This window comes from Penicillium coprophilum (assembly GCF_028826855.1).
Source record: "Penicillium coprophilum strain IBT 35676 chromosome Unknown utg000006l_segment0_segment0, whole genome shotgun sequence".
NCBI lineage: Eukaryota > Fungi > Ascomycota > Eurotiomycetes > Eurotiales > Aspergillaceae > Penicillium > Penicillium coprophilum.
The window spans coordinates 87,722-102,950 of NW_026622725.1; the positions used below are offsets into that span (position 1 = coordinate 87,722).

At 48.1% G+C, this 15,229-nt stretch overlaps 4 protein-coding genes across 4 annotated transcripts; all 4 read right to left on the reverse strand.

Annotated features, from left to right (window-relative positions):
* Nucleotides 1–437: 437 nt before the first annotated feature.
* Nucleotides 438–2,725, reverse strand: N7500_009048 (alpha-L-arabinofuranosidase A; the record flags this gene model as incomplete). Its single annotated transcript, XM_056680189.1, has 8 exons — nucleotides 438–785; nucleotides 846–953; nucleotides 1,005–1,159; nucleotides 1,208–1,627; nucleotides 1,683–1,872; nucleotides 1,938–2,054; nucleotides 2,105–2,554; nucleotides 2,606–2,725. The coding sequence occupies 8 exons, from the start codon at nucleotides 2,723–2,725 to the stop codon at nucleotides 438–440; spliced, it is 1,908 nt and encodes a 635-aa protein (XP_056527571.1).
* An 865-nt stretch (nucleotides 2,726–3,590) lies between these two features.
* On the reverse strand, nucleotides 3,591–5,635 carry N7500_009049 (Major facilitator superfamily domain general substrate transporter; the record flags this gene model as incomplete). The annotated part of the gene is made up of 4 exons (XM_056680190.1): nucleotides 3,591–4,522; nucleotides 4,643–4,985; nucleotides 5,057–5,327; nucleotides 5,385–5,635. The coding sequence occupies 4 exons, from the start codon at nucleotides 5,633–5,635 to the stop codon at nucleotides 3,591–3,593; spliced, it is 1,797 nt and encodes a 598-aa protein (XP_056527572.1).
* Nucleotides 5,636–7,037: 1,402 nt separating this feature from the next.
* Nucleotides 7,038–10,094, reverse strand: N7500_009050 (uncharacterized protein; the record flags this gene model as incomplete). The annotated part of the gene is made up of 4 exons (XM_056680191.1): nucleotides 7,038–8,984; nucleotides 9,032–9,115; nucleotides 9,188–9,222; nucleotides 9,284–10,094. The coding sequence occupies 4 exons, from the start codon at nucleotides 10,092–10,094 to the stop codon at nucleotides 7,038–7,040; spliced, it is 2,877 nt and encodes a 958-aa protein (XP_056527573.1).
* A 2,824-nt stretch (nucleotides 10,095–12,918) lies between these two features.
* Nucleotides 12,919–14,914, reverse strand: N7500_009051 (uncharacterized protein; the record flags this gene model as incomplete). Its single annotated transcript, XM_056680192.1, has 2 exons — nucleotides 12,919–14,547; nucleotides 14,651–14,914. 2 exons carry the CDS (start codon nucleotides 14,912–14,914, stop codon nucleotides 12,919–12,921), a joined length of 1,893 nt encoding a protein of 630 aa, XP_056527574.1.
* Between the last annotated feature and the right edge of the window lie 315 nt (nucleotides 14,915–15,229).

Below are 15,229 nucleotides of genomic sequence, written 5' to 3' on the forward strand. Positions count from 1 at the left end.
ACAAGACTTTATTACAATTATATTATCAGACTTACACTATATTATCAAATTAATATCAATGTCACACCATATTGCATACTCACTAGCCATGTACTAAACATCGATGGATTTGATGTCAGAGACCCAGGCCGGAGTGTGAGCGATGGTCGGTAGGTCTAGAAAGACTTTGCTGATGTCCAGGTTGCTGTAGCTAAATTCATACTATGTTCCTAGGAGCAAGCGGGAGCAAGAGCAATATTCCGCCAGAAATCAAGCGACAAAGCGGAATTAGAATAAAACACTAAATCGGATTGATTAATCATTCGATAGAACTTTTGTATTCCTAAATATTGTTGCACCAACAGATTGAGGGTTGGATATTTCTCTCAACTATGTAACAGATGGTATCGTGAATGCTAGAATCCGTGTACATGTGCCACAATACTAATGACGACACATTAATTGGTAGTGAGCACGGCCACACTCAAATTCGGCAGCTTGAAAGAGAACTCGCCCTTCTTGCCAGCCTTGATCTTCGTGGTTTTGCTGTTCACGATGTTCGACCCGCCCACCTCGTTCATTGAGAATGCATCCGGCGCAGTCAAGATGGTCAAGTCTGCCTGGGTACCACGGCCGACGCCCTCAAATGTCAACGATACAGGTACATCAGATGTGCTATTGTATACTGCTGCCTTGAAGACGTGCGAGTTGGTCTTACTATTCAGACCTGTCACATAGTACAGAGGACCGAAGGCGTCAGAGGAAGTAGCTGGGAGGGTATTTGTCATGATGTTCTTGTTGTACAACTATTTTCGTGTCTGATGTCAGTGGAATGTACTTTAAGGCTGGATTTTAGTACAACATACAGTCCATGCGTGCCAGCTGGTAGAGCGAGCTGTCTGGTCGGGATCGGCGTTGAAGGATAGCATGGTTGGGGACCATTGGTACTTGTCCAAGTTCATCATGAATGGGGCCTATTCCTTTGTCAGTTTTCGTCTATTAAAGCGTATATTGGAACAACTCACGTAGGTGCTTCCAATGACCTTGTCAGCATTGCGTTCGGCACCAATGAGGAACACGGCCTCGGCAACGGTTCCGATCCACCAAGGATATTGAGAGAAATGGGTATCGCTCCAGTCGATATCAACTCCATTCAGTGGGGATGTAGCAGCAATCTCACCTTGGAATATGTTAGTTATCGTTCTCGCAGTTGTGAAAAGCTACTCACCGAGCAAGATAGGATGCTTTGGAGAAAAGTTGTCAAACATGTCGAACTTCTTGACAAAGTTATCTGCGTTATCATACAAGTGGTAATCACCACCTGCATTTCCAGGAATCGTCAGATCGATGGTAGAAGCGAGAACCTGGATATCGGGGTACTTGGCGGTGATAGCGTCGTAAAATGCCGCGAACCGGTAGGACTTGTAGGTCTCGAGTCCATTGCTCAGCATATCCTCATTTCCAACCTCGACATATCGAATCTTCCACGGCTCTGGGTGTCCAACCTTGGCACGCAGAGCACCGTACTTGGTGTCTACAGAGCCGGTCAAGAACTCGATCTCGTCAAGGGCATCCTGAACATAGAAATCGAGGTCAGCCTCCGGGACAACTTCTCCATTCAGAGCGAGTCCAGCATAGACGGCCAGGACTAGACGGGGCTTGTCAGCTTGGTAAAGCGAATCGTTGCAAAATGGTGTACTTACTGGGCTCCATGTTCAGATCATCACACCACTCCATATACTCGACCAACCCTAGTCCAAGGGTCTCTTGGTATTGCCAGGTGGTTGCACGACCAGGTCGGTCTGTGAGTGGCCCAATGGTCTCATTCCACTTCCAGCGGCCGTCGATGCTATCACCCTCCAAGTTATTTCCACCAGGGAAGCGAAGGAACGTCTATCAAATGTATTAGCATCATCGATCTTCTGGCTAAATAGATTAACAAAAGAACTTCAACCTACAGGACCCATATCAGCCATGGCTTGCATCAAGTCTTTCCGCATGCCATTGGGGCGATCATTCCACGTGGGTGGGAACAAACTGATCAGGTTGAAATCAAGCGAGCCACTTGATGTTTTCTTAAAGATGATCAGCCGGGATGCATAGCAATTTTGGAGTCAATTCTTACCGAGCCATCGAAAGTCAGTGAGAACGTGTTCTTGAAATCGGAAGCCTTTGCTTTGGGAGTGAGAACAAACTTGTGTTGCACCCATTTGTTTGCAACACTCTTTGAGGCGATCTTGGTAGTGGCCAACACTTTGCCGCTGGAAGAAAGGAGAGAGGCCGTGAAGGAGCCTTTGTAAGAGCCTTTTACATAGAACGACCCAGTATATTTTTGAGGGCGGACATCAATTCCCCAGAAGCCCTCATTGGTCAGCCCAGCTGTGCCAGAACCCTTGACATTGACTGAAGTTGGAAGGGCAGTTGACAGTGGATCAGTGAGGTTCTTCAGAGACAGCGATGAGCCATCAACCCCAGACCAGGCCTCCAGTGACGAAGAGAACTTGCTGCTCCCCTGGAACGCTCTGTTGCGGATCAATTCGGCATAAAGACCTCCTTCACCACAGTGATTGATTTCCTAGACCTTGAATTAGATGCGGTACCACAATAGTCCGCAGGCTCAGCCTACCTCTTCCATTGCACCATACTGCAGACCTGACGTGGCATTGCCTCCAGATTTGGCTACCGAGATAGTGACAGCCGCACCATATGACGCCAAAAGTGGCAGAAGAAGATATTTGTGTAGCATATTGCTGTGTTTAGCTCACACCTGTTGGACTCCGTGATTCTATTCAGAGTGGAGGAAGTACGAGCAAAAGGCGCGCTGTATCGGGTATTTATATGCAGACAGCTGAATTCACCAGTGCGGAGCACCATGTCGGTTAATTACTCGTGCTCCTCACTGTGCTCCAATTGACCCGAATGAAACCAAATGACGTCCGAGGGGTTGGGAAGACATAGCTTGATCGCATCTTTTGCGTAAGAAGTCGGGAAATGTGCCGACACGGTAATATCGAGATTTCATTCCCAATTAGGTAAATCTCCATGAGGAGTGCATGCACCAAGAGGTACCACCTCCAAGTGAAGACCGTCTGGGAAAATACCGGCTCAGCCAAGGCCGTAGGTTTATAATTGTCTGTTCCTTGCATGGGGCCATGCAATATTGCAGCAATTGATTCTTGCCAGGAAAAGCACCGAGGCTTACACCTGTAAGCATTTTCTTCATCCCGCTGGCCTGATGGCGCTGCGCTCAAGTACATTTTTCTTGGCTGGTGTGGAGGGGTACTTGGTCAAGGCCATGACTGGGGAGATGAGTTGTGATTGACGGGTAAATCCACACGCCTTTCTCCGCTGCCGATCTTCCACTTCCCCTGTCATGAAGATTTTCCCGAAAAATATGGGAAACTATGAGTTGTGAATAGGATGAATTTATATGCAAGATGTGTAGATAGGGGACATATTTGTGATTGCAATAGATCGCGGGTAGATATTATCAAGACACAAATAGACAAGCATTACAAAGCAAGGAGTAGTTCAAAATGAGTAATGATTGCTGTAATGAGATCGGTGCGCAAGAACACGCACAGCTCTGACAATTACTGTCTTGATACCTCTCAGAAGACGGTACCCTTGACCTGGGCAGTCTTCTTGAGATCAATATCTCGGATCAAGATCGTCCAGGCAATGGCCAGACCCATGATACCCAAACCAGTTGAAAGCATACGGACTTCGGCGTAGGCATAGGCCTTCTGAATAGCAAGCCTAACCTCGCCTCCAAGGGGATAGCCCGTCTGCACAGTGATGTCTTCGTAAATGTTTTCAAAGTTCGACATGGCCGATTCTGGGAGGTATTTTTGGAGAGCATTAGGGAAGGTGTTGGTCCAAATAGCAGTACAGATCGTATATCCTGCGCTGTCGCCGATAGTGCCGACGACATTGAGCAAAGCCAATGCGGCAGCAACGTGTTGGTGGTCAACGGCGGCTAAAATGGCAATCTGTTCAACGATGATGAAAATTGACCCGCCGATCGAGATGAAAATCTGGCACATGATTTGGTATCCGACGCCCATATTAGGCTTGCGGAAATAAATCATCAATCCCTGTGCAAAGATATACAATGGAACGGAGATGTATAGTAGCCACTTGAAACGACCGGTCTTTCGGATCGTCCAACCGACGAAGAGAAGTAGCACACCAGAGACGACATCGAACGTGTTGCTCACATACCCAGCCTCAGCGATCGTCAGACCATTCACCACCTGCAAGAAAGAGGTGAAGTAATTGTTCCAGCAGTAGTAAGAAAGCTGGTAGGTGGCATCCAAAAGACAGGCACCGATAACGGTTCGGTCGGTGAGAAAGACAATATTAAGCAGAGGCACCGGGGCCACCCACTTCTCATATATAGCAAAGAAAAACAGCATCGAAAAGCCAATAACAAGCATAGCGATGATATAATTCGAACCCCAGCCGTTGGGCGCTTCGCTTGCGATATCGAAAGGAAGCTCGAAGAGGACCAGTCCAGCTGTGAACATGAAAACGCCAGGCACTATTCAAGGTTAGTCATTGTTCCAACAACCCAATAGTTGACCTTCAGAAATTCGTGTCGATGTGGTATTATTGACGTTGTATATGCAAAAAGCAAACGATAGAGAAAAGAGATACTCACAATCAAACTCCATAGTCCAGTGCCACACGCTTTGCAAAAAGGTGCGACCACTCTTTCCCTCGACCCGGTGTCCTTCCCTTTCCGCTTTGCGCAGATTGTTCTTCAGCATGAAGTACAAAGGCGCCGCCACAATTGGGAAGATAATAGCCCAACAGCCCAGGCCCCATCGCCAGCTGACCTGATAGTAGAACTCGTCTGCTACCTTTGCTCCAGCAAATGCGGTAATGATGTACGGCGACGAGGTGAAGGCGAATGCCAATCCTCGGTTCTTCAATTTGGAAGCATCGGCCGTCATCACATCAATAGCATATTCCATGCCACTGAATCCAATATAGTAGAAGACCTAACAGGAGATGTAAGTATGTTTGAAACACCTTGACGCGGTTTCGTGATAGCAAAGGATTGAAGTCTTACATATGCAGTGCAGTAGATGGCAAAGCTGTTGCAAGATGCCAAGAGAATCAACCCCAGCGTAGCGAAGCATGTCATCAGCAGGAATCCTTCCGCACGGCCCCAAGTATCCATCATCTTTCCAACCGGGATATAGATTGCTGCCGAAAAAGCATCTGCTAGCGCAGTAGGCACGCCGGACAGTGAGTGGGCCGTAAAAGAGCTCGAGACGTAGGGGCTCAAGCTGGCAAAAACGGAGGATTGGAAGGCGTTGACAAAATACAGGAACCAGATACTATGAAAACCCTGTATCAGCCATGATTTGAGTCAGTCACTGGGGATGGCGGCTTACTTTATGAACACCAGAATCAAGGTTCGCTTGGACCAGGTCATGGTGATAGCCTCGATATCTCTGACACCATGCTGGAGGTCTTCCGCCGGCACTTCCGGTCGCTGAGCTTCATCGTCACGGGCAGAAGCCGTCTTTCTTCCCTCGGCGGTTGGTCCATCCGATGGGGTTGTCTCTTCCGAGCTTCCAGCGTCAGAAGCCGCCATACGACTAAAGACCGTTCGGGCTCTTCGGACTAAAAGACGGACACCCATGGTCGATGCGAGGTGAAATCAAACAGTGGCTTTATTCACACCCGGAAATAATGGGATACCTATGGCACTTATATTGTACAAACCCCCGAGATCGGCAGACTCGGAGTAAGAGACTGTAAAAGCCATCAAAAAAAAAAAAGAAAAAACCACGCGGTGTTGTGACCCGCATACTAAACCCGGTGGCTTTACGCGGCCTCTAGTAATGATTTGGTGAAATTAGTGCCTCCACTTAGAAAAACCAAGTCTTGCTAGCCTATGACTAGATCCACAGAGGAACAACAGCGAAAAGGGCAGATCTAATCAGATGTCGCCCTCATCTTATCTAGCGAACGCTAGACCAAAGCGGGTAAGCGCCACCCACCACAAGCTTTGTAGCGTCGGTCTCAAGCTTCTCTTGGCCGCTTAGCGGCAAGAATGCCATATTGACTGCGGATACTTTCCAGCCATAAATCATGGAATTCCCTCACTTGTTTCGCGTGTCTCGGATGGAATCAGGTAACGGTATCTATTCCGGTAAGATTCTTGAGTTGTGTGATTTGCGCCAGGGCCCCCGGGTCACCACGGGTACAATCAACCAGAATATTTATCTGATCACCCGATGTTGTTTTGAGCTTGTTTTGGAGAATTCTAAATTCTGCATACCAACCCAGGATAGTAATTTGCGCGGAACATACTCGATTGAGCAACAATTTCGGATAACGGGCTAACCACTTATCATTCTCTCCGCGGGCCCGGGCGTGGAGATGCGACCGAGGTCTATATCACTTGACAGAATCTATTGATCCGTGGGAATGAGCAAGGAGTTTCCGGTCAATTTTTGGTCGCAATAGCTATAATTCTTAGGGTATGAAATCGACAGATGCTAAAGTAACTGTTTCTTGAGGGTATCATCACAGATTGCTGGATGGATTTCCTTCTATACCGGGCATATCTCAATGAATGAATCATTTCTCGTTTAAATTGTCATCTTCAACTACATATAACATTAGGTTTGATATTTACCAAAGTAGAAATGGATTGAAGTCTTCTAGCGAAGACTTTGAAGCTGAAACTCACCTGTACCCGCAAATAGATCATTGGGATAGTCATTATAGTCATGGCATCGTATAAACATTTTCAGTGTCCTGGCCCTCAACTCGAGTGACTTTGCCACTCGAAAGCTGTCTTTATATAGACATGGTCTTCACGGCTTCTTGGATTTCGCGAATGAGGGGATCATTTCTTGGCTGTATGTACCAGAAGCCATGTCCCTTCACTTGAGGAGATTCAAATCGGAGATTTCGCTGTAGTATCATATCCGCACGCCGAAATTGAGGGTGATAATTATGTAGGAAGCCGCGCAGTGTTCTGATATAAACATGTCAGTTCGTGTGTTGTCAATCCCCGTGCAGTTATGAGAAACTCACGTGGGATTTTTCCATTCCTCGAGCTTAGAATACGTTGTCTGGGTCGAGGCATGATCAAAACCATTGACTTGCCCACTCAAGGAAACACACTCCGTCATCAAGGCAATTGCGGCCTTTCGTCTTCCCTGTTCTTTCCATGTAGTAGCTAGCAGCGCCATTGTTGCAATTGTGATAGGGTGTTCAAGCCCATATATGCGTTTTTCGATCTCAAGTTCCTCTGTAAATAACGCTTCAGCCTCTTTTAGTCGCCATCGCTGCATGTATATTATGGCCATCCCATTCATGACTGTGAGTGTCCCAGGATGCTCCGGTCCCGAGATTCGTCTGGTGATATGCAACAATTGCACAGATAACTCCGTCGCATCTGAGAGATGTCCATTGTAGTGGTAGCTCATGACCAGACGAGTGATCAGGTTTATCGTCGCGTCGCAACCAGGGCCCAGTGTTCTGAGAAAGTACGGGATGACCTTCTTGTAAAGAGCTTGAGATTTCTTGAGGTCACCCGCTGTGTGGTAGGTATCTGACAAGTCAACAAGAGCTTGATTTGCTGCAAAGCTACCGGAACCGTGGAGTCTTGTCTGAATCTCTAGCACCTCCTCGCACAATGCAATTGCTTGCTTTATCTTCCTTTGCCACAAGTAGCTCTTTGCCAGTCCTATAAGGCCTCGAATAGACCATGTGTTTTCGGGTCCAAACATTGCTTCCGAAACTTCCACAATTTGACTGTAAGGCAGCTCAGCTTCTTTGAATCTCCAATCAAACATTTGACTTTCGGCTACATTGAGTAAGACTTGAAGTCTCGCGGGAACAGGAACTTCTCCTGTGGTCAGATTGAGTACCCGCAGGGCATGAGGTACCGTCGCTCGCCATTCACTCCGATGTATGATGTCTATTCTAGGGAAGCGAGTGGCTAAACCAGACAACGCCTGTAATTGCCATTGTCGTAGGGAACCGATTGACTGTAGCCAGTTTCTTGTTGCAAGATGGACTAAACGATGCATGTCAAGGCGAGAATCCTCATTCCTTAGGCGTATGAATGAATAAGAGCTGAGCAATCCAATCGCTTTTTGCTGGTCGATAGTCGAATCCGGAGGAAGAAGCGAAACCAGTATATCCTTTTCTTGCATACAGGCCATAAAGCAGAGATAGTCGGCAGCTAGGCAATTTTGTCTTTGGATTTGCTCAAAAGATGTAAGCCAGGTGGTCGCAACAGGATTTCGAATACTTCTGTAGCGACCTTTATCTTCAAAGTCCTCGCTCAAAAGGTCAATAGCGCTCTGCTCCTTTCCATCTAAAAGCTCCACATAACCGGCCAGTGTGGTGCCGTTCTCGTTGATGAATGAAGCAGCTTGCACGATAGCCAAAGGGAGAAAAGTCAAGCGGCTGAGAAGCTTCCGAGTACTCTCCGTGTCGTGAAGAACCTCTTTGTCAACCAACGAGTTTCGCAAGACATGAGTAGCCTTTTGCTCATTCATTTCCGAGATTCTGATAATATCGGTTGTAGCAAGATATCGGGCGACTTTGTTACTTCGAGTGGTAAAGAGAATGACACCTTGATCACTTGTGGGAAGGTAATCTTTTAGACCTCCAGACTTCGAACTTTTGCTCTCCGCCCACATATCAATCTCATCGGCGTTGTCAAAAATTAGCAACCATCTTCCAGTGCTTGGTTTGCTCAGATGATCTTTGACAAGGCTCTTCAGATCCTCCTTCCTATCATTCAGGCCGATTCCAAGCTGTTCGGCCATAGGTTGGTATGCCTGTTCTAGACTTTCCATATCAACCACAGGAAGCCAGAAAATGGCGCAATCCGGATAGATCTCTCGTGTTTGATAGGCAAGCTCAAGGGCAATCTGTGTCTTGCCTATCCCTCCAAGGCCGACAATAGCAATTCTTTCAGCTTGGTTGGAGCTAAAAAGTCTGCGCTTTACCTTGCCCACAATCTCGCGGTCAACATAGCGAGGGTTTCTCTCAAATGGAACAAACCAACCAGGGGGCTTTTGGAACCGAAAGGGTTGTCTGACGACTGGATGGTTTGCAAGATTCGATGGCGAGTAACTCGAGCTTCATATTCCTAGCAAAGAGTTAGAGTCAGGTAGCAAGCCAGCAAGATCATCTTCTGATATAGGCACTATCTATGTCTTACCCGTATATTTGTTTCAAAATCAATGCTAGTCTTTCCTGGACATGATCAGCACCTCTCATCACCACATCGTCAAGGTTTCTCTTTTTCAATCCTTACCTTGCTTTTCTGAAAGATTGAGAATGCAATCGCGAATTTGGATCTTCTGCGAGGAATGATGCAAATAGGCATATGTAGCAGACTCAATGACACTTTGCTTTTCATAATCGGTCATGTGAACTTGCTGTAATCCTTGCTCGACATTGAAACGAAAGTAACGTTTACCCTTTACCTCATTGCTCCATCGAGCCATGAAACGACGCTCAGTGCTCTCGGGTTTTGTCGCCATTCTGACTAATGTCTTTGAGAGAAACTTGAGAACATTGTCATTCATGGGGAGTTGTGCAGGATTGCCAGTTCCAACAGACACCAAACACTTCACCAACGGTCTTAGGGCCCGGCTGGTAGTACACCATATATCAGCCGCTTCCTCCTCTACTTCCTCAATGGGGTTATTGGCACCGAATGCACCATCGACAAATTGTTGATTCCCGATCGAAACCGAATCAAAAAACCTGGTTGCGGCCGATGTTGCCAATGCTGCTTCACAGATCGTCGCCGGTAACACCATCTCATTTGGCACGGAATAGCTTCGAAGGCGTGTGACTTGGAGTGTATCTTTGGAAGTTGTGCATACAAACGTTTTAGAGCGACGGGGCTTGCCATCATTCATCGGGTCGGTTGGCGACAACCCAGCACGCGTGATAACATTTTCAATGGCCTTTTTGAGTCTCTGACTGTCAAATTGCGATACAATCTTTCCAGACCAGTCAACCGGGACTTTGTTGAGTTTCTCGCTGAAAACCGATTCCATCAATTCGGTGTATGCCAGGATACACTCATCGACACCCATTTCCAGCCGTCCTAACATTATGGCAATCAGCCTAGATATTTGGACATGCATGTCAGCCCAGCATTTACAAGATATTCGGTCAATGCACACCCTCCTGTACTGGTACCCCCGATCAAATCGAACACATCACAAGGCTTGAGGAATTTGCTATCTTCGCGCTCTGAATTGAGCTGTGTCATCACATCCTTCAATATCAAGAGACTTGATAGCCCCCTCACGCCTCCGCCATCTAGAGACAAGAGACATAACCCATTGGTATCAAGTGGACTCGGTCCAAATCCTGGGGTCATAATTCTGTCGATATACGTCGAGGTTTCTCTAACAAATGAGTAGATAGAAGCTGAGAGACCAAGATTTTAGAGTAATATCAAGTTCAATAAGTCTCTTCATTGCGGGGCACTTCTGTTTAATATTTCAAGTCCTTGCCCTGACTAGACGGCAATAGAACAAGGCGCTTAGGCACAGGACGAAGAGGGGCTTTCTGCCAATCATCCCCGAGACTAGCTAGCTTAAGAAGTGAGGCGCCTCCAGATTATTTTAGTCTATCAGTTTCCATAAATAAACCCAACAAAAATGCCAGTTATGCCTGGAAACCATTCGAGGTGATTACCATGGACCCTTGAAGCTATTCGGGAATATTGTAAAGTTGAGGCTGCCGTACAAACAGTAGGTTCAATCTCACCCGGCATGTGCAACATTATATCCGGCGAAAATTACTGAAGAGAGCGTTAAGAGAGCCGTAGAACCAAGATTTTGATGCATTCAATACATAAGCACATGTAGCTGAGCAATGGACGCCAAGTCGATCACGCCTCGGATCCGATGAACAGTTATTTGAGTTAAAATTGACCCAGCTCGGAGCATTCTGTCCAGAGAAGATTTCTATGCAGAAAAAGAGAAGAGCTCACTAAAGCAGAGACGAAGATAAATTATTGCAATTGAAAGAATGCAGTAGTCTGTCCTAGAACACTGCAAGGCGTATCGAGAAATTCCAACGCCAGGAAGAAGAAAGGTATCGTCGATGTCATTGATCGTGGAGCTTAGCAGCACGTGTCGCAGCACTCTAGGCAGCATTCACAGCTCTCTTCGCACAAGAAGCAACAGCACATGACCGCCAGACTGAAAGAAAAAAGCACATTAGTGTTGTTCCATATTTCCATGACAAAGTGAATGCTTACCAGCTCATGAGACATCCCCTGTCACTCTTCTGCTCCTGCTGTTGCGGAGGTTGACTTTGATTGTAGGCCATCTGAAAATTGGTGAGCATACTAAGTACGGTGAGTTTGCTGATATCAAGACTAACGTTCTGCTGCGGCGGGTAGCCCTGCGGGGGTAGCCCTGCTGTGGGGGGTATTCATAACCCGGCTGGGGATAGCCACCTTGCGGGGGATAGCCACCGTATCTACACCGAAAGTTGATCAGTCAATGTTCAACAAACCCAGCAAGATCCACGTTCGCCGTAGACAAGAGTGAAACTTCCCGCGATCGGAAATTGCACAGAAGGACGTGTTGGGAAACACGCTATGGTACAGTTGCCGCCGATCTTGGGGTATAGGTGATCACGATATGACTTACGCCTGCTGGGGGTATGGAGGCTGCTGTTGATAGGACATGACGGGAGATATTCGTCTAAAAGCGAAGTAGACGAATTAGTGACTTGATAACATCCAACAGTATAGGGCCTTGCAACGCCTTGATATGATGCGACTGAGGTTGACAGTGGAGGAGTGGCCGCCACAGCGGTTAAATCCACCTACCTGGGACGAAGCGAAGACCGAGATTGGTCGAAAGGGGGAGGCTGTGATGAGCGACCGAGATAAGCGAGCGAAATGGAAAGTGAAGAACAAGGTGAGATTGATGAAGATGGGGAGAATCAAGTTAAGAGTGTCAGAAAGAAGGAGGGAAAAGGTAAGTCACTCACGTTGTGAAGGTTGTATTGCAGGTGAAAAGGAAATTGTTGGGGTACTTGAAAGGTACTTGCTCGGTGCGCCCGATAGTAGAGTTTATCCGCCAAGAGCACAGGGATGATGTACCTCCGAAGTACCTTTGTTTCTCTCCCCCTTTCCCCTTCTTCTCCACACGGGCCGAATTTGTTAGTAAATATTGATCCTTTGGTGTATGCTTTTCTTTACTATTGGTCGATGAGTCCTTTACAACCCAATATCCTCAGTATTCACCATAACCAGAGCATCTCGATACCTTGGATTTAAATTCCCAAGAATCTAGGTACCCCTGATGTACTTAGGCCACAGTATTCCAGCACAATTCTCTCAGCCACAGTTTTTCCAGCCCTATCGGTGACCAACGCAGTCAGCCACGAATTGCATTGCTTAGGTCTTGTCCTATTGGTTGAGAATCAGCCACTGAGTCACACCGGACTCCACTTTCAGAAAGCGTCAGCCACTCATAGCTTCGGTCTGTTATTTACGCCTCTTGGCACTTGACCGCCCGTATTGTTGCTGCCTGGACTGTACCTGGTACCTGAACTCGTATGCCACGGGACACTGTGGTGTTCGTACCGACTACTAAAGTATAGGGCTGATTACCGACGATCTCCGGTTTTGTCATTGCAACGTTGTGACACCGTCACGTTTTCATTATCATTAGTTCGAGCTTCTCACTGTCAGTACGGACTTCGCGATAATATCTACCCTGATCGCAAATCCAGAATATACATCGCCAAAAATATATCCAAGTCCAAACCCTCACTAACCTCAAAAACTAATGACCATGTCCCAAAGTACGATACACGAACCCGATCAAACGGTGCTCTCAACAAGCAATCGCAAAAGAACCCACAAAAGAAAAAAACAAAACAAAAAGCGAAACAGACTACGATCGCTCACTTGACACAGGAATCAATATCAGGCATACAGGATGGCTGCGAACCCGAAAATGACGAACCCATGGACCCCTCGACGTCGAGGTCGAGATCAAGGTCCAGCTCAAAATCAAATTCAAACGGCGCATCGGAAAAGTCAGGGAACTGGTCAGACTCCTTCAGCAGAGCCGATTCCACAATATAGGAGGGCTGGCCCTCGACCAGACGACAGGCAGCGACAGCAAGCTGATACCCAGGATCCTTAGTCGAAACACGGCTAGGATTCCGAATCAGAAGTCTGGAGTTAGAGCCACCACCAGCCGCCTCATCGGTGACTTCCTCAGCGGCAATCATCCAATGCTTCAAGACGTCCATCCCGGGCTGATTACCTCCACCCTTCCCACCGCGTTTCTCACTATCCTTTCCGCGCCCACCACGACCCCGCTCACAGGGATTGAAATGCGTGCGACGCAGATGCGCAGCCGCATTATAGTTGGCGCCGTAGCGTTTCCCATTCCGACAAGCCTTGCAGTTAGCAAGGAAGTACTTGCCCGGTGAGATATCGTTGCAGACCCAGACAGTTCGTTTGGAAGCGTGCACGCGGTCGATATGGCGACGCAGCTCGTGCTCACCGTGGAAGCCGTCTGGGTGGTCTGTGCAGACGCTGCAGTATGTCTTGGGTCGCTGGGGTCGTCGCACGGAGGCTTTGGGAATGGCGGCGACTTCCTTGGTTGTGCCATCTGCTGAGGAGATGCGGACCATCTTGTGGGGGTCGATCTGGGACATGATGTTTTCGACAGATTCGACTTTGGGGGCAATGGGGCGTGCGGCCTGGGCAATTTGCTCTTTGGTGCGGCGTGCTGCACGGGAGCGCTGGTTCGCCGAGCTATTGCTGTCGATTGAGTCGCAGGACTTCATCTCCGCTGAGTCGAAAGTGGAAATATGGTGGGGCATTGGGTAGTGGAAGGAGGTGGTTGGGGGAGCGGATGCTGAGAATGATGGGTTGGAGAAGGACGATGGATGGGAGATGGGAGAATGGTGGGAGAACGGGGAAGACGACGTGGGATCTAGGTCAGGGTACACGGGGGAAAGAAAGGGGTCTCGATACGGCAGACCGGTAGTAGTTGTTGGCACCCACTCTGGCGGGACGGAGTTGACCGGTTCTTGATATTGGGGAGGTCCAGTTGAGTCGAAGCGGAACATGTTGATTCCGCCAACTAAGGAGTCGGTAGTCGTGCTGCGGGACATCTCTGGCGCAGCTGGTGGGGCCTGGTCGGTCCAGGGAGACGTCCGGTCAGGGTATTGAGGGAAGGATGGTCCGGTTTGTCCATTTGCGAGTCCGAAAGTCAAGGCGGAGTCAAAGGGTTGACTGGGGGATGCGTCCAAATACTTCGCATACTCGGCTGGCGAGAATTCATCGACATGGTTGAGGCGACGATGTGTCCGTACCGGGCCGAAGGATTGTCGTTTACCCATCACGCCACCCACTGGCTGGTGTTGGTGGGATAACGGTATTTGCTGGCTCTGGGAACGTACCATGGCGGTGTGTCGGTAGGAGCCTTGTCCCGAGAAGGCAGCGCCGTTCCGAGGTATGTTGGGGGAGGAGACGTGGGAGAGGTCGCGGGCTAGGTCGACTAAAAGATCCGGGGTCTGCCAATTGTCAATCCAAGGACGAATGGCGGCTATGGTTAGGAGACGAGAGCGGAGGGGCGGAGCAGATAAGGCTGGAGCAAGTAACCAAGGTCACACATACGGTGGCTCTCCGTTTTGCCCGAGGAAGACCCGAATCAGAATATGGCAACGTCCGTGGTGTCGCATCCTGTCGAGTCCGTTTCCCCAGGCCCGCAGCTGGCTGCCAGTTGGTATCCCGGTCTTTGGCCGGGATAAACTGACTTAATCGTTCAATCCAGAGCTGATTTCGTTCATCTTCTGAGAGGTTGGAGTGTTGGACCAAAAACGCTTCGCGATATCCAGAGATGGCACTGGTGAACAGTTCGTCATCCAAATTGACAGTCATGGCGGGTTCCTCGTCAGAATGGCCGGGGAAGTAACTGTCTATCAGTAATCAAATGGAGGAAGGTGGGTATTTCTGTAAACGGTCAGTGTATGCTTTGTGAGGAGAGATAGGCAAGACATACGTAGAATTGGAGCGCAATGGAAAAATAATTATTAAATCAAAGTGGATAGGAGGTGGAATAGGAGAGATCTTATCAATGCAATCAAGATGAAGAAGATCTGCGAGGTAAATGTATAGATAAATCGGGGAAGGAAACGATCAGTTAAAAATATCAGTTGGGTAAAGAGTATGTAAATTGGGCAGACGAGTAGATAA